General features: G+C 46.8%; 1 protein-coding gene across 1 annotated transcript in view; it reads left to right on the forward strand.

Moving 5' to 3' along the window:
• tlcd3a (TLC domain containing 3A) overlaps positions 1-14,237 on the forward strand; it is a gene marked incomplete at its 3' end in the record, with an annotated part of 65,574 nt that extends 51,337 nt beyond the window's left edge. Inside the window, exons 3-5 of the mRNA XM_084320522.1 lie at positions 65-284; positions 11,271-11,366; positions 13,923-14,237. Of these exons, the coding sequence (XP_084176648.1) occupies positions 65-284; positions 11,271-11,366; positions 13,923-14,237 (631 nt within the window). The remainder of the gene's footprint in view (positions 1-64; positions 285-11,270; positions 11,367-13,922) is intronic.
• Positions 14,238-19,871: the final 5,634 nt, after the last annotated feature.

The following is a 19,871-nucleotide window of genomic DNA, read 5'->3' on the forward strand; positions in this document are numbered from 1 at the left end:
TAAAGCGTATACTCAACGTGTCGAGAGAGCGGCCATTTATCTTTTTCTCTTCCCTCTCTCTCAGGCACTGGCTGGCTACCTACTTTGTCATCTGGTACGGTGTACCCTACATGGCATATGACATCTACGCCATGTACCTCAGTCACTACTACCGCTTCCAGGTCAAAGGGCACGAGGAGTACAAGCGGCACTCGCTGAGGACTGTCAGCTCCTTCTTCCGCAGAGAGTGCCTGTTGGTGCTGCATCACATCGCCCTGCTCAGCATCCTGCTGCCTGTCACCCTGGTGAGAGGGGGAGGGAGATATGAGGGAGGGAGATATGAGGGAGGGAGTGAGATATGAGGGAGGGAGGGAGATATGAGGGAGGGAGGGAGTGATGAGGGAGGGAGGGAGAGAGATATGAGGGAGGGAGGGATGAGGGAGGGAGAGATGAGGGAGGGAGGGAGTGATGAGGGAGAGAGAGATGGATGAGGGAGGGAGAGAGAGATGGATGAGGGAGGGATGGAGGGAGGGAGGGAGGGATGAGGGAGAGAGAGAGTGATGAGGGAGGGAGTGAGTGATGAGGGAGAGATGAGGGAGAGATGGATGGGGGAGGGAGGGAAGGAGAGATGAGGGAGGGAGTGATGGGGGAGGGAGGGAGAGATGAGGGAGTGATGAGGGAGGGAGAGATGGATGAGGGAGAGATGAGGGAGAGATGGATGGGGGAGGGAGGGAAGGAGAGATGAGGGAGGGAGTGATGGGGGAGGGAGGGAGAGATGAGGGAGTGATGAGGGAGGGAGAGATGGATGAGGGAGCGAGGGATGGATTGATGAGGGACATTGGATGGATGGATGGATTGATGAGGGAGGGATGGATGAGCGAGGTAGATGGGTGGATGGGGGAGGGGTGGATAGATGGATGAGGGAGAGAGGGGTGTGTGGATGGCTGGAGGAAGGGTGTAGGGATGGATGGATGAGCGAGGGAGAGGTAGATGGACGGATGAGGGAGGGTTGGATAGATGGATGAGGGAGGGATGGATGGATGAAGAGGGAGGGTGAGTGGATGAAGAGAGGGGTGAGTGGATGGATGATGGAGGGTGAGTGCATGGATGAGGGAGGGTGAGTGGATGGATGAGGGAGGGTGAGGGAGGGGTGAGTGGATGGATGAGGGAGGGTGAGTGGATGGATGAGGGAGGGTGAGTGGATGGATGAGGGAGGGTGAGGGAGGGGTGAGTGGATGGATGAGGGAGGGTGAGTGGATGGATGAGGGAGGGTGAGTGGATGAATAGAGGGGTGAGTGGATGGATGAGGGAGGGGTGAGTGGATGGATGAGGGAGGGGGAGGGGTTTATTAAAAAAAAATGTAACCAGGAAGTCCCATTGAGATACAAGATCTCTTTTGCAAGGGAGACCTGGCCAAGATGACAGCAATAACATTTACAATATATCAGACGGCAATCAAATGTGCGATACATCACACAAGAACATAATAAAAGTGCATGTATACAATACATCACATGTAAACACAAAAACACAACAGAATAGTCTACATTTTTTGTATTTGTATTTATTGGTTTAAAATACAGAGACAGTGCATATTAAGGAACATTTGACTGTAAATATGCCAGTTTAGCCAAGTTGGCTAATTTTCAACTGTAGTCTCTGGGGCAGGTGACATGAGCACAACAATAATTAAAACATAGTACAATAATTAAAACACAGTAGGAATCAGTATAGGTTACAATACACTAAAATACATACAAATAAATACATTAAATAATAGTAAAAGTGTACGACAGTAAAATACAGGGTAATACAGTAATTTTGCAGTTGGGACCCGACTACAGAAAGCAGCGACATTCTTCTTGTAGGAATTTATGTAATACAGATTTAAATTTGCAGAGAGAGACCAGGGTATCTAAGTGGATATGGTCCTGTAGCCCGTTCCATGCCCACGGTGCGAGGCTTGAAAAAGCTGTTCTTCCTAGTTCAGTGTTTATTTTCAGGGTTTTTAAAAGTAGCCATCTTGTGGACCTGGTATGATAGCTGCTAGAGGTAAAGCTAATTAGGTTGGAAAGATATATGGGAAGCTTCCCTAGGATGTCCTTATATATAAAAACAAACATGTGGGATTTCCTCCGTACATACAGAGAGGTCCATCCTACCATTTGGTAAAGCACACAATGGTGAGTAAGCCCTTTGGCACTAGTGATGAAGCGCAGAGAAGCATGATGCACACTGTCTAGCTTTTTTAGCATTGAAGAGGCAGCATGCATATATATTATGTCACCATAGTCAATTACAGACAGGAATGTGGCTTGAACACGTTTTTTTTTTGGCCTAAAAAGAAAAGCATCGTTTGTTGCGAAAGAAAAAAACAAGTTTAAGTTTCTTTGTGAGGTTTCCAATATGCGCTTTAAAAGATAGCTTTTCATCCAGCCATAGCCCAAGATCCTTGCAGGATGAAACATTTTCTATGGTTGCCCCCTTTAGCGTAACAATATGAACATGATTCACTGACTGTGAGCGAGCCCTTGTTGTGAACATCATGGATTTCGTTTTCTTTGCATTTAAAACTAGTTTAAGATCAAAAAGGGAGGTTTGAAAACGATTAAACGCAGCCTGGAGGTTCTCGATCACCTGAGTAAGGGAGGGAGCACTTGTATACAGGACTGTATCGTCTGCATAAAGATGCATCTTGGCTGTCTGGATTTTATTTCCCAGGTCATTTATAAAAATAGAGAATAAAACCGGAGCCAAAATAGACCCTTGGGGAACACCTTTGTTGATTTCTAAAAAACTTGATTTGTAGTTCTCTGCAAATATACATTGTGTTCTGTCTGAGAGGTAATTTCTGAACCAATTTACCGCTTCCTGTCCAATGCCAATGTTGTCCAGTCTATCCAGTAATAGTTTGTGGTCTACGGAGTCAAATGCTTTTGATAAATCAACAAACAATGCTGCACAATGTTGTTTCTTGTCAAGTGTGTTGATTATGTCATTAGCCACTAGCATGGCTGCAGTTATGGTACCATGTCCAGACCTGAAGCCTGACTGAACCTCACTTAGGATATTATTTTCTAATAGGAATTGCTTTAGTTGAATGTTCACAAAGGATTAAAAAACTTTGGCCAGGACAGGGAGCTTAGAAATGGGGCGACAATTATTAACATCTGAGGGGTCCCCACTTTTTAATAATGGAAGGACAAAAGCAGACTTCCACACTTTGGGGATGGTACTAGTCACAAAACTAAGATACAAAATTGAGGCAATGAGTGGATGAAGAGGGAGGGGTGAGTGGATGGATGAGGGAGGGGTGAGTGGATGGAAGAGGGAGGGTGAGTGGTTGAAGAGGGAGGGGTGGGTGGATGGATGAGGGAGGGGTGAGTAGATGGAAGAGGGAGGGTGAGTGGATGAAGAGGGAGGGGTGAGTGAGTGGATGGATGAGGGAGGGTGAGTGGATGGAAGAGGGAGGGTGAGTGGATGGAAGAGTGAGGGTGAGTGGATGAAGAGGGAGGGGTGAGTGGATGAAGAGGGAGGGGTGAGTGGATGAAGAGGGAGGGGTGAGTGGATGGATGAGGGAGGGTGAGTGGATGAAGAGGGAGGGGTGAGTGGATGGATGAGGGAGGGTGAGTGGATGAAGAAGGAGAGGTAGGTATAGAGAGCGGAAGCACCTCCTGCACCACAAATAAAAGCGAATGAAGTGGAACTGGTCTCTACCGGCCCGGGCTGCTCCACCTGTTTAACTTCTCAATTGCCCCGCTGCTCTCTGGACGCTTACAAAAATAACAAGGCATCGTGTCGTCATCCCTCTGGGCATGACGCAATGGACCTAGCTCAGGCCACGCCCTCTTCTCCTGATCCTCGATGCCACGTCCTAACTTTGTTTGTCAGGAGGGAAGCAACCTTTGTGATTGGAGGATCAAGAAAACAGGGTGGGGTTTGAGATAGGTCAATTGTGTTGTCCCGTGCTTGTATAGCGTACAGCGTCCGTTCATCACGCATGGCGTTTATATATATATTAGTATACACCACTGATCTAATATTGAATAAACTTCGAGGGAAGAGGCGCCTCTCACTGCTGCAATGCTTACATTTTCAAAACACGTTTTGGAGATAATTGGACAAACGGTTGTGGACTTATGGTAATTCTTTCGGTGTTAGGCCTCGGTCGTTGTCGAGGTGATTAATTAACGCCGGCCAAGTTGTTCATCCGATCGGTCCCATTCGTAGACCAGGATCTAAACAAGGTCCATACATAAACTATACTGAAAGTTTAATATAAATGCGGTCCATTTACCATTTAATACAGGTAGGTAAGAAACCTTTTGGGAAAGTACCCAACGGGAACGTCAGTCGGACAGAAAAAGCTATTGGGTAATCAGTGGCTCCCGCTCGTTCCTCGCTCCTAGAGATACTCTGTCGTTTGTTTCTCTGGTTGTTGTTCACTTTGTTACAAACTGCAAAGGGGCCTATTGTTCTGCCCTGCAGCACGGTAATGAACAAGCAGGATCGCCAGCTATTGTCTCCAGAGCTTTTACTTTGATACTTCCTGTATGCGGGGTGAGACGCCAGTGAACTTGTCTAACCTAGCGCCACACTGCATTGCGGGGAGACTAAAGAATTAATCACAAATTCAACACTGCCCCGTAACAGTAGACGAAATGCTAGGAGGAGGAGGAGGAGGACGACGACGACTCTGTGTCACCGAGGAGCAACCGGTTGGAAACCGCTAACAACAGAAGAGAGCGAGCGAGTCTTTGAGACGGTAGAAATGGCGTTTTGCCAGATGCGTTGCGGTGTCGTGTCTCGAATGGGGCGGCTCTGACCTCGAGTTGAACTTCTACCTCCGCTGGGATTGTAAGTGCGAGATTGAATAGACCCTTTTCTCATCGACGCCATCAAAAGCAAAACGTCCGGCTCTCAAAAGGTGAAACGGGCACATCATTTAGTAGTGTCTATCCACGCGGTTCTCATTCTCTGCCGCCTGTGAGCCGTTAAGAGCATGGGTCAGGATCTTTGGTGTTTAATTCCCTCGTGTACGCGGTTAGACTTATCATTGCACTCGTCGGAAGCCACATGCTTTGCTCCAGAATGTCCCTTGGCGTCTTCCATTTGCCAATATATATCTCAAAACCATCATTATTGGATCTATCAAATAAGTGAAAGATGAAATAATCGAAGGCCCAGTCGGCTATTTCACCAAACAATGCTATTAATTTAGGCTTGAGGGGGGGGGGGGGGAAGTCGATATAGGATAGTATTGTGATATTTTGCATGCCAATATTACATAGATACACTAACAGCAAGTATCTATATTGGAAAATAAATAAATGAATGGCAAATAGCATTCAAAAGAAGAAGGGAAAAGGGAATGAGAGATTGAACCCTGACTATCTGACAGCTGTGGTAACAATGACTGAGAGGTAAAGGAGTGTGAAAGAAGCTGTTTGTCAATCACATTAGCTAGCTACTGTCCCAAATTAGCATGTACATTACGGTAATTGGCAGGGCTTAACTGGTGCATACATGCGCCCACCCTTGCGCCACACGCACACAAGTGGGTCCTGTAGATTAGAATCCATTCATGTTCCATGCTGGGTTAGCAGGCCAGGTGCAATGGAAACCTGCTCCTTTGTTTGCTGTGGCTGTCAATGGTGATATGAGATCACCTTACCCCTGCATTATTCAGCTGCAGCAGCTGTAATCCTCCTCTCTCCTCCACACCTCTCCTGTCCTCACCTCTCCTCCACACCTCTCCTCTCCTCACTGCTACTGTCCTCTCTCCACACCTCTCCTGTCCTCTCTCCTCCACTCCTCTCCTGTCCTCACTGCTACTGTCCTCTCCACTCCACTCCACACCTCTCCTGTCCTCTCTCCTCCACACCTCTCCTGTCCTCACCTCTCCTGTCCTCTCTCCTCCACTCCTCTCCTGTCCTCACTGCTACTGTCCTCTCCACTCCACACCTCTCCTGTCCTCTCTCCTCCACACCTCTCCTGTCCTCACCTCTCCTGTCCTCTCTCCTCCACACCTCTCCTGTCCTCACTGCTACTGTCCTCTCTCCTCCACACCTCTCCTGTCCTCACTGCTACTGTCCTCTCTCCTCCACACCTCTCCTGTCCTCACTGCTACTGTCCTCTCCTCCACACCTCTCCTGCCCTGTCCTTCCTGCTCCTCTCCTCCCTACCACTCTCCTCTGTTCTTCTCCTCTCATCCTTAGGTAGCGCGCACACACACACACACGCACAAGTGTGCTAATAGTGAGGACCAGCCAAACGTTTTTATGTCCAGATCTCAAACCCGATTATTATCCATGTGTCACCAGTTTTTCTCCAGAGAGAGAGAGAGAGAGAGAGAGCGCGCGCTAATTAACCTTTTTAATCGATGATGATTCACTGCAACATAGCAGGAAACGGAGGCCAAGACCTCCCCGTTAAACTTTCAACTTCCTGTGCACATAATCTCCAGCGAGGGTTTCTGGGCATCTCAGGTGAGGTTGTTCACAGACCTTCAGCAGCACGTTGTATGATATCCTCCTGGACGCCCAGGGCAGGAACACACACACACACACACACAACTCCCTCTCACACACACACACAAAACTCCCTCTCACTCACACACACACACCTTACAGCATCAGCTGCAGGGGTTCGGATGAGGTAGCTACTAGTCTAGTATGGTGTAGAGTTCCACTCTTATGTTCCAGGCCATTCTTCCACGGGCAGATGGCGATGCCACGTCTGGACGCGTTCATGGTTTATTCATCATCAGAACCCGGCGAAGTGGTCCGACAGACACCACCACTTGTCTTCTGTCTGGAGTCCTCTTTAGTCTTTATCCGTCCATACCGATTCACCTTGTCTAGTGTGTGAGCCCTTTCACCGTGGAGCCCTGTGCACCTGGTCAATATTTGAAATGCTTGTTCACTGCTTGTGGGTCATCCTGACCCTCCCCCTCCCTCCCTCACTCACTCCCTCCCTCTCTCTCTCTCTCCTTCAAACCCTTGTCTCTCCTCCTTTACTCAACCCTTCTACGTGGACTGTCTCACGTGCAAAATGGACATTTGACAACTGAACTTTCTAATAACGATGTAACAGTGGGCATGGTCATTGAAAGCTATACCGTTCTAGAATCCTGAGAACATTCCACAAAAAAACTCCTGAACGGGTTAAATAAGACATACATAGGAAAAGTCATGGACTGGGAACATTACAGCCAGTGGTGCAGTGCTGGGCAACCGCGGTCAAACGGCGTTTGGGCTTCGAAGTGCGCGCATCCTATTATTATGCAAAGTCTAGGTGATAAGTGCCTAGAATTTGCATAATAATAGGATACCGTTTGGCCTCCGCCCATATTACGACTGCACCCCTGATTACAGCTTTTATTTATACAGTATTATATACATTGCAAATATGCAAACGGTCCCTTGAAGCGCCCTGGCGGTTATTATGTAAAATGGGTTTTGCCTGGTCTTTGTATGGATTTGTCCGTCTGAGATGTTATTAGCCACCGAGGGGAAAACATGACACATAGACACCCCTGCCGTTCGGCCAAAGGGTACTTTGAAGTCTTCAAATTAACAAGCTGTTCAGAATTATTGCCCTCCGTGATGTCGCAGGGGGAACGCGAGCGGTGGATTGGCTTTGATAAATCAATTAGCTGTGCGTTCTGGAGCCAGGAATGCTGCCTACCTCGTGTAAAAGGCTCTTACTCTCGTGTGTGGGGCAGCCCCAGCAGGGAAGGAGATGATTAATAAAAGATTTGGTGCATGCGATACCCACCAGAAACGGTGTGAGTGTGAGGGAAGAAAGAGGGTCTGGAAAATTAATCATTAAAGTTTAGATTTTAGACTTGTTTCTTTGCAGCAAACAAAATAACTTAAAGGAACACGCCAACATTTTGCTTACCGTCTTCTCCAGAGAGAGACAAGAAGATGGATACCAGTTTCCTCTCTGTGCGTTCAGTAGAAAGCTATCTGGCTGCACGTTAGCCTAGCTTCGCACAATGAATGGAAGCGGGCATGACCGGTTAGCCTAGGCATTGTCCAACTAACACCTCTCCCGAAGGCTAACCGGTCATGTCTTCTTGTCTCTCTCTGGAGAAGACGATGAGCTAATTTCCCCAAATGTTGGCGTGTTCCTTTAAGTCAAGTCAAGCGTTGCTTTATTAATCCCTTTGGGGAAATGCAAGTATCACAGCACCATTGGGGGGCTGGGGGGTACAGGTAGGATAGGTACATAGGTCATATAGAACATAGAACAAAGTGCAAGTAATAATGATAATAGTTCAAGTTTATTTTATTTGTCACATGTAAGGTACATTATAGTGAAATGCTTGGTTCTGTATGAGCCTCCTGAGATTGTGCTTCATACAGTAAAAAAAAATAAAATAAAAATAAGTACCAAATACTATACCAAATATACAAAACGAAAATGTACAAAATGCAAAAATGTGTTAGAGGTAGTGCAATAGTGATAACAGTAGTAGTAGTGAACAGTAGTGGGTGGCAGGATTCAATCGGACAGTAATAGTGATGATGGTATACATGGTCCAAAACCCTAGTAGCACACTGCACCAGAAGAGTCTGTGCAGTGTTTATTATTAAGAGTCAGATAGTCCTAACAGTTCTCAAGTTCACCAGCCGTTAGTTCTCCAGCAATTTGGCATCGTGTAGCCTGGTGGCTACTGGCACGAAGGCCCGGCCGAGGCGCTTTGTGGCAGGATAGTTCTGATTTTTGGAACCCAGGCCCTATTTGCTGCATAGTACTAACGACACTGATCGATCGGTCGGCTCCTTCCTCAGCACAATCCATGCTGTTGGCCACAAACTTCATGCAAAGTCGATGAGTTCACGCTCCTGCCCGTACAAGCTGAGTGAAGCTCTCTGAAACTCTTGAACCGGAGCCCGTATGAGGAACGGCATGGATTGTGCTGAGAAAGGACTCTTACCGGTCAGCATCATCATTGCCTATCCCTTTAACAAGCATGTTTAAAGCCCCAATAAGTGATCACTGGAGCTAAAAAGAGGACACAACAACACATGCTCCAGAATGCTCTTCTCACCCTCATGGCCACACCCTTCGGCAGTGCCGCCTCCCATCAGAGTGGCAAGTAATATTTTCTGGACAGTTATGTGATATAATTCTTTTTTTATGTACTGTTACTACAGTATCTTTTTTAACGGTTCACTGTTAAAGCGGCCACTTCACAGATTTTCAACATTAATCCTATCGCTCTGTCGCGAGGAGGTCATGTGGTCATCGGACGTAAACTTAACCACGTTCTGCGTCTCGAGAACTCGACCGCATGTCACCTGGCTGGCGGAGAGCAGACCTCGCGTGAACTGCAGATTCTATTTCCTCCATTCAACTGTAGTTGAGGAAATATAGTTTTTAGTAGTACAGTGTTTCCCACAGGATTTTGTGAGACTGTGGTGGGTGAACCTCTGCCCCTCTAGGGGTTTCCGAGGGCATGCCCCCCCCCCCCCGGAACTTTTTATAATTTTTTTAAGTTTTAAAGTTGAATGCATCAATCTGGTGCACTTTGAGAGCAAAATAAAGAGGCTAGATCTATGATTAACTTTGTGCTCAAAACACAAAATCGACTAGAGCATACATTTGAGCCATCAAAGAAATGAAGCAAAAGTGGCTACCTGTGTTGAACTGGTTTATTTTTTAGAAAATAAAAAAATATACTGGATTACTATTACGACTACTACCACTGCCAATACTACTGATACATCCCTATTGGCAAACTTTAAAAAATATATATATATATATTTATTAATAACGCCACAGTCTAGGTAATTAATGGGAAACACTGTAGTAATGATGCATGTAGTACGTGGCTGTTTGAGTATTTAAAAATATTACAATTGTATTTTCCTTAATTTTTTTATTAGATAACAAAAATATTGGATTGTATCGGCAGAGAGCCAGGTATCGGTATCGGGACCGAAAAGGTTGAATCGGGGGATCCCGACACAAAACGCCACCTGCTTCTAATAGAGACACAGAATGTTTTGTGAATGAATGAATGAATGAATTATTTTATTTAGAATGTTTACACATACAAATAAATAAACATAAACAAATAATTTTTCGAATTTTTTTACAAATAAACAAACGAAAAGGATAGGTTGGAAGCCGAAGGCTTATAGAGCAACCTACCCCTAATTCAAAAAAAATTCAAAAAAGTTAAAGTTTTCAAAATATAACCCAAAAAAAAATCAACAATCAGAAATCAACAAAAACCGATCCAGAAAAGAACAAAAAAAGCAAGATAAAACAAACAAACAAACAAACAAATCAACAAACAATCAACAAAAACCGTTCCCGAAAAGAACATAAGCCAACATAGGAAAATCAAAACTTAATCTGCAATACCCGAGTTTCATGGTAGAGAAAAACAGATTGTAGGTTAAATTTGACTATAAGATTCTACAACCCTGTTTTTAAACATCTTTTTAAACTTAAAAAAAACTTAAAAATGTGTGTACCAGTCTATTAATCAGTACGGCTGGTATGAGATTACTAGAAGAGAAATCCTACTAACTGAGATTACAACCGTAAAATATTCGCAAATTATGTTTAACATGAACTAACACAAAATGTAACCGGATCTTTTTCCATTGTGACGAAATAATTTTACAGTCAAATTCTACAAACGACGGGCGGCTACGTGGTGCAGTGGGCAAGGCGCTCACCACGAATACTGGAGACTGGGCTCAAACAGATCATCTCCCTGTTCGAGCCCAGCGCTCCACATTGCTTTCAGTTTAGCTGGTCGTCCGCACTAATACACATTGGCAGTATTAGGGGGAGGGAAACTGATGGGTGGGGATCGGGCGTTGTGGACAGCGACTCCTACAGGTCGGTTGGTGCGCCTGCGCAGTAGAATCAGGAAGCGACGGGGGCGGGGCCCCTCCAAAGCCCAGACCCCTGAAAGATCGAGCCGCACAGGTGGAAAGATGCGACTGCTGTTACCTCGAGTATTGGAGGGGACTCGTGCTATGTATGACTTAGTCCACATTGCAGCCGGCTTGTGGGAGGCAAGAAACAGCGTTCAAAGACCGGGGAGGGTTGAATTGGAAGATACGAAAATTGGGATGGGAGAAAAATAGAAAATGGGAGAAAAAGTGGATCAAAAAAGATATTCTACAAACGACTACGGCAATTCTTTGGTGCAACTGTCCCGTCACCCACTTCCATTGATGATGGAGGATCTCCTCAGTTCCTCTCTCATTGTGTTTACCTGCCTGTTCTCTCTCTCTCTCTCTCTCCCTGTGTTTCAGTTCCACAGGAAGGAGCAGGGAGACTTCTTCGTCGCCTGCTTGTTCCTCACTGAGCTCAGCACACCCTTTGTCTCGCTGGGGAAGATGCTGATCCAGGTGAGAAAGAACACACATGATCTCTCTCAAAACACAACATTCAGGAACATGGAGTAAACAAACAAAAAGACTTAGGGGCGGCTAAGTGGGCAAGGCGCTCGCCACTAGCGCAGGATATGCTGGGTTCGAGCCCAGCTCTCGCCGTTGCTTCCGGCTTGGCTGGTCGTTCATACTAATACAATTGGCAGTGTTAGGGGGTGGGAAAGCCGGTGGGTGGGGATCGGACGTTGTGGACAGCGACTCCTACAGGTCGATTGGTGCGCCTGTACAGCAGAATCGGGAAGTATCGGGGGCAGCGTGAGCCTCAGTGGGAGGCATGGTCTAACAACGTTCGAGACAGGGAAGGGTAGAATTGGATAATACGAAATTGGGATGGGAGAAAAATAGAAAAATGGGGAGAAAAAGTAGATACAAAATAAAATAAAATTAAAATACCTTGGGTGGCCAAACCTTTCTTTTTTTACATGGAGGACCAAGGGGCCAAAATGTAACACGGGTGATGTGCGGTAGACCAAATAATTCACCGGACATTGATCATTTCAATGACTGCGACAACAAGTAAATAACTTACAGTAGGTTTAATATTAAGTGTGTTTGTATCTTGTAATAGTCGAGTTAGTTTCTCAGGCAGTTTAAAGTGCATCAAAATAGACCAAACGGAATATCGAATAATTCTCTGGAACCCTTATGGAGGGCCTATAACAATGTTGTGGAGGGCCGAATTTTGCCCATGGGCCCTAGTTTTGGGCAGCCCTGGTCTAATGCAAAGTCAGAAACAAAGTAGACAAAACTGTAATAGGTATAAAATCAGGTCAAGTAAACTGACCCACTGTCTTACCGCCAGTGCAGTATACCGTAATTCCTCTAATAGTAACCGGGTCTCAAATACAAGCCGGGTCTCTATTAATGGCCGGGTGCGCTCTTGAGCTAAGCAATTATAAGCCGGCCTCCTAATACAAGCCGGGTTACTAATATACTGAGCTGCATACTGAGCTAGTTACTTGATTTCACTTTGAAAACGTTGAAATGACCAGTGACCACCTGTAATTGCACTGTTTACTATTTCATACAGTACTTGGTTTCAATAAATGAACCCAGTACATTTTACTGGGTTCAAACTGACACAAAATGTTGATTTATTCATTATGATCCGTTTAAAAATTTGAAATATAGGCCTCCCTCTTATACAGGCCTCCTCCTAATACAAGCCTGGTACCCGCTACAGTTGAAACAAATACAAGCCGGGGTTACTATTAGAGGAATTACGGTATATCTCTTTGAGTCATGGGATAGATTACAAATGTATCTTGTTGTTGCTATTCGCCCATTGAGTCTCACTGATTGATTCATATACAAATGGTAATATTAAACAACCTGGACACAATAACTTGAGTAGAAGGGACTTAAGGTTATTAAGCTTAAGTAGCTAAATAACTTAATGTGGGCAATATAAATAAGTAACGTGCATCTACTTTCACGCGCGATCCTCGCAAAGGCCGAGGGGCTTATCATACTGTCGTATCTCTAGATGACGGGTCATATGACAGCGACGGCAATATAGGGCACATTCACACATATACGTGTTTTTAAATAAGTCATCCTGGTATCGAAGGAGGAGGGTGGGGCGCGTTGTGCTGAGCTCGGCCCGCTGCGCGTCTGATCTAGGTCACATAGTAATTTCCAGATTCAGAGATAGGCCATTTGTAACGGTCAGATGTAGTGGGAAGTCACAAGGCGGTCACGTCTGCATGTCGGACCAAGGCCTAGTTTTGTTGTCCTAGTTCAAAGCGGAGCAGTCTGGGTTGGAAAAATCCACGACAGAGAATGGCAGAAATGTGTACTTGTACTATAATTCCGTGTCAGATTTTAAGGTCCCAGTGCAAATTATATGTAATTCTGTCTTGTACTGGTATTAGTTGGTGCCTCGTGATCTGTGGCTATGATTTGGTTGACGGCTTTATAAAAAGAAAATATTGAAAAGCCTTCGTCGCTGCCAAAATCCATCACGGTATTATTTTAAGATGCAAAAGAATGCAGAGATATCTTGTTAACAGCACATAAGACGAGATGTCGGTTGCATATTATAAGAGGACATCATTTGATGCACCGTATATATAAGCTATATCGCGTATGAGAGATGTGTTGGCGCACAGCAGAGACGTTTAGCCACGAAGGCCCAGTGGAGTGGCTGCCTCGCGCGCCTCCAGCTCTTCTGCTGACATGACTTTAGCAGGGAGGGGGAAGCTAAGCAACGCTTTAGTCTTTCCTCCGTCTTCATTTACACACTGCCCTCCTTCCAACCAGACCAGCAGCTAATACAGCTCATGCCGGCGACGTCGATATTCCCTTAGATGTTTCAAACTCAAATTGATTCTCGTTAACATTTGTGACATAAAACAAAACAACTAATGACCTCTTTTTTTTGTGTGTCTCTCTCTCTCTCTCTCTCTCTCTCTCTCTCTCTCTCTCTCTCTCTCATCATCTCTCCTTCCGCATCACATAACCCTACCCCCTCCTCCCATCCCTCTCCGCGTCTGCCCTCCTTCCCCGGAGCAGCTCAACCTCCAGGACTGTTGGGTGCACAAGGCCAACGGCTGCATGGTGCTGCTCACCTTCTTCATGTGCCGCATCGCCCTGTTCCCCTACATGTACTGGGTGTACGGCGCCCACTACGGCGTGCCCCTGTACAGCGTGCCCTTCCATCTAACGCTGTCCACCAACGTGGGCAACTGCTGCATCCTGGCGCCGCAGGTCTACTGGTTCGTCCTGCTCTGCCGCAAGGGCTTCCGCCTGTACCGACGCAACCGGAGCGGCCAGGACTCGTCCCCGTGCCCCGCCGTCACAGACAATGCCAAGGGTAGCGGCCAGTAGAGGAGAGGGATGGGGGGGAGGGGAGGAGGGGGTTCGGGAGAGATTGATTTACTAGCTCAAGTCACGTAAACAAAACGAAAAGAAGAAAATACACATTTACTACTAACGCCGACTACTTCTGCAAAGACACTACTACTGCTCTATACCACATGACCACATACCCTCTACTACTGCTCTACCACATGACCACATACCCTCTACTACTGCTCTACCACATGACCACCTCTCCTCTACTACTGCTCTACCACATGACCACCTCTCCTCTACTACTGCTCTACCACATGACCACATCCCCTCTACTACTGCTCTACCACATGACCACCTCTCCTCTACTACTGCTCTACCACATGACCACCTCTCCTCTACTACTGCTCTACCACATGACCACCTCTCCTCTACTACTGCTCTACCACATGACCACCTCTCCTCTACTACTGCTTTACCACATGACCACATCCCCTCTACTACTGCTCTACCACATGACCACCTCTCCTCTACTACTGCTCTACCACATGACTACATCCCCTCAACTACTGCTCTACCACATGACCACCTCTCCTCTACTACTGCTCTACCACATGACCACATCCCCTCTACTACTGCTCTACCACATGACCACCTCTCCTCTACTACTGCTCTACCACATGACCACCTCTCCTCTACTACTGCTCTACCACATGACCACCTCTCCTCTACTACTGCTCTACCACATGACCACCTCTCCTCTACTACTGCTCTACCACATGACCACATCCCCTCTACTACTGCTCTACCACATGACCACCTCTCTACTACTGCTCTACCACATGACCACCTCTCCTCTACTACTGCTCTACCACATGACCACCTCTCTACTACTGCTCTACCACATGACCACCTCTCCTCTACTACTGCTCTACCACATGACCACCTCTCCTCTACTACTGCTCTACCATATGACCCTCTCCTCTACTACTGCTCTACCATATGACCACCTCTCCTCTACTACTGCTCTACCATATGACCCTCTCCTCTACTACTGCTCTACCATATGACCACCTCTCCTCTACTACTGCTCTACCATATGACCCTCTCCTCTACTACTGCTCTACCATATGACCCTCTCCTCTACTACTGCTCTACCATATGACCACCTCTCCTCTACTACTGCTCTACCACATGACCCCCCCCCTCCTCTACTACTGCTCTACCACATGACCACCTCTCCTCTACTACTGCTCTACCACATGACCCCCTCTACTACTGCTCTACCATATGACCCCCTCTACTACTGCTCTACCACATGACCACCTCCCCTACCACCGTCACTGTAGTTTCTGTTCTGATCACTATTACGGCTAGTACTACTACTACTGTTCTGATCACACTGGGACGGCTAGTTCTACTACTGTTCTGATCACACTGAGACGGCTAGTACTACTACTACTGTTCTGATCACACTGGGACGGCTAGTTCTACTACTACTACTGTTTTGATCACACTGGGACGGCTAGTACTACTACTACTGTTCGGATTATACTGGAACAGCTAGTACTACTACTATTACTATTACTACTACTACTATTATTACTACTACTACTACTCTCCCATTTTCTTTGCTGCAATTCTACTGTCGAAGCTGGAACCTCCTACCGATCCCCAAGCTATGCTAAAATGATGACGTTGGATAATGTATGGGGGTGGGGTGTTGTTATGATTTAGTGGATCTGGACTGGGTCTTCTCGGAGCGCTATAACACCATCAGCCCCTAACCGCAATGAACCCGGGGGGTGAACCGTGTGTCTACTGAGAATCGCATGACGTGAGAAGTTCCCGGCGGCCGGAGATGGAGGGGGGAGGCTGCGCACTGCGCGGGTCTCGCTTTAACGGAAGGACATCATCTCTTTGCTCTCTCTCTCTTCCACCTGTCCACCTTCTTTTCCAGGCTCCCCTGATTTTGGAGGAACTGTTACAGTGTGGATGACGTGCTGTTTTAAAGCCCATTTTATTTATTTCCCCCTTTTCTTTTTTTTTGCTTTTTGTTTTAAAAAAAATACTAAAAGTGTGAAGTCTGGAATGATTCCATTTTGAAGTGTTGTTCCCCCCACCAGCCCCCCCCCCCCCCCCCCCCTACCTTTACCTCTACCTGAAGTAGAAGGGGTAAGATCATCGGGTCAGTGGGCGGGGAATGCAAACTCAGCTGGGCTGTGCAGCAGGACTGAAAGGGGCGTTTACAAAAAAAGGAGATGGGTGTCACCTCATCCATATTTGAAGGCAAAAACTAAAAAAGAAAAGGTTTTGCACCAGCATAGCAACACGCATCATAACCCATTTAATGTGATAGACTGTGGCTCTCCACCCCTTATTCCTCTCTTGGTATCTTCCGTGGTATGTCGTTGCCATGGTAGCAGCTAGCAAACACGCTGCATCTCTCCCGGCTCCCTACACTTACGAGATATTTTTCGCCCTGCTGAATTTTTTATTATTATTTAAAAATTAATTTAACGTACCTCGCTAAGTCCCACCCCCCTCTGCGTTGGAGGCCGGAGCGTTTAAAGCCCCCCACCCCTATCCCCCTACAAACGAGAGGTGGAGGTGCCCGTTAGCGGATCTTGATGGACGGCTGAAGTGGCATAAACAAGGCCTCAGTTGGACTACACCTCAGAGCACTGCAGCACCTGTGAAATGTTGGAGCTGGCTGGGTTGCCATGGTGACAGACTGAGCTTCCAGAGGAGGAGGGGTGGGGGGTCAGGGGTGGAGATACGAAGTCTTTTTAAGGTCAAGTTTGTGAGAGGTTGGGGGTACGCTCTCTAATGGGTGAAATGCCCTTCCAATAACAGGGGTGATGGCAGCGCGGGGGAGAGGATTGGTGCGCCTACTGTAAGTGTCCCTTTAAGGTCACATGGTGCCTGGTTTTGCTCAGGGCAACAGTTAGAGCAATAACACGAGCAGGGGCCCACTGGTGGCAACTTAAAACATGCATTAAAGAGCATCGACACTGGAGGATGACACAAGCTGCATGTAGCCCAAAATATAGCAAATTATATAACTATATTTTCAATCTGAAGATTGTTTAATAGAAGATGGTGGCTTGGTATACTGGAAAATAATCATATCTTGACATTTCTACAAATGCAAATAGTGGACCTTTTGTCAGTGAATTTTTTTTCTTCTCCTTTTTCTTTTTTTTTGAGAACATAGCAACATTTAATTTCATCCAACAAAATTCACAACACAAACGGGAGAGGACAACGTCTCCGCATCTTCATTGTTAACGATAGACCTCTCGCGGGTGACGTATTTCGGCTGCTTTCTCGCTAGCCAAAATGAGCCTGGAAAGCGTTTTTGCATTGCAGATCAGGTCGATGACCTCCAGTCATTTAGTGTTGGCGACGCTAAGCTAGCCAACAGGACGTATAACTCTCCTGCAACACGTCACACCGCCCCTTGCGCAGTCCCACAGACAAAACCCCTGGCGAAGGAGCCAGGGTTTGTCAAAGCGATGACGACGTGCAAGAGGTCTATTATTATTATTATTCTTCTACAAATTGCAAGAGTCTTTTGGCGGCAGTCCGGGTCATGGAGAAGCAGGATACGGGTTGATGACAGGGAAAGAGCTTGTGCTTCTGTAGCGCTGGCTAGCGCGGCAACCTTCAGCATCGTGTCCGCGGACATGCTCGCCACGTCCACGGAGACGCCGAACTCGCAGCGGAAGGGAGCTTCAGTGATGGCCCAGACGGAGAGGAAAGAGTCCAGACTGTAGAGGAAGAAACGCTCTCCACCTGACGGGGAGCGCATGTCACTCGGATCAGCCTTGTCCCCTTCGCCTGGCCGCACGGAGACCGTGGCGAGCATTTCATTCTCGCGGTCGGGAGATCATGCTCCCACGAGTAGCCTCTCTGTGACGACATTTTGACGCACGTCAAAATAATACGTGTGACGAACGGACGGATACTTCTTGAGTTCTATAGGCCTTATCGCTGTTCTCCAGGGCAACCCCCCAGGATACCCATGACCCCGAAAAGGCTTCTTCCGCTGCTGGAACGAGATCTGACTGTTCTCCGTGGCCTGGTCGTACCACCTGACGGTCTCCACGTGACCACCTTGCTGCTCCTGCTGGCTAGCGATCTCCACCTTCAAGTTGAAGAGTTTTTAATATTAGTTTTAATATGGTTTGGAATGAGGTGAAGATAGTGGGGGGGGATCAAAGACGATGCCCCGTTGCAATTGTTTTCCACAACAAGAACTGTCTGTTAGCTAGCTAGCATGGTGCGCTACACATAGGGCTGTATATAATGACTAATGTTTTTAGAGAATGCACACCATATGAATTCTAGTTTTATATGACGGGAATGAAACGTCTGTAGATTCTGTTAAGCACTTACAGTAGAAACTCTGTCCAAGCCATCTTAACTGCACTCGAGAGGGGCATAGGATGTCCAGAGACTATTTCATACGGAGTTCCTTCATGCACAGCAATTTCCGAAAAGCATTCTTATTTTACACTGACTGCGAGCCAATGTGTTTGTGGAGATTGTGATTTAGAGAAAGACCTCGGATCACATGATGGTAAACGTGTTTTTTTTTTGTTTCCCTTGGAGTATATGAATTCAAATCAAAGAATCAAGTTATGATTTTTGAAAGAGGGTAGTTTAATGAATATATTGGAGCCGTGTACATTATCGTCATTATTTTCCATTTAGGCCTACGGACATACACTGACACTGGATTTATGATGATGGAGAACCTTGGTTCTACAAGCTTTATAAGGAGCTGGTCAGTATGTGTAGTTGGGAGTTCACTGTATGCCCTATAATCGGAACGGCGTCAACGTACGCCTTTTCAAGGTAGCAAAGATGCCTTCGATTTATATTATTATTTTGAAGGACTTCCGGTTCTTTCTATGATGACTCGCATTGCATTGTGGGTCCTGTAGTCCTTCTGTGCCCAGTGAGTGTCCCGCTTCCAGCCTCCGCACTGCCGCGGAAAGCACAGTGGTACCTGTGCTGCGAGAGAGTGACGAGCGTTCTGCTGGCAGATGGTAGCAGGGCAGCCGGTTCGCTAACTGGGCGGACAGGAGAGGGAGGAGAGGAGAGGAGAGGAATGAGAGAGGGGGAGGAGAAGAGTAAGGGAGGCAGTGCTGCTGAATGATGGTCTTGTTTGTCTGGTTTGGCCCGGGTCCAGGACAGAGCCAGGCAAGGCGGTGCGGCCCGGTTGACTTTGTGGGCTTGTTCCAGCCTCTTTTGTCCCCGGGGCCACTGTCTCTGGAAACATCCCCAGGCCTCTCTCTCAACACCGGGTTCCCACCCTGGTGGCTCGTCTTGTCTTTTTCACGCTCATCCTCTTACTCTGCCTCGTCACTTTGTCTATTGTGTTCTCTCTCTCTCTCTCTCTCTCTGTGAATTATCTTGTCTCTTTCCCTCCATCGTCCCGTGCTTCTATTTATTCTGTTTATTGTTATATCTATCTCCACACCCATCCTTGCGTCATTTCTACCCTGACTCTCAAATTCCCTCTATCTTGCAGAACCTGTCTCTCTCGCCGTCTCCTCTCTCTCTCTCTCTCTCTCTCTCTCTCTCTCTCTCTCGCGCGCTGTCTCGCTCTCTGTGGAAAGCTTAGCTTGCCAATTTTGTTGCTTGGCTGATTTTGGAATG

This window comes from Notolepis coatsorum (genome assembly GCF_963971535.1).
Source record: "Notolepis coatsorum genome assembly, chromosome: 8".
Taxonomy (NCBI): Eukaryota; Metazoa; Chordata; class Actinopteri; order Aulopiformes; family Paralepididae; genus Notolepis; species Notolepis coatsorum.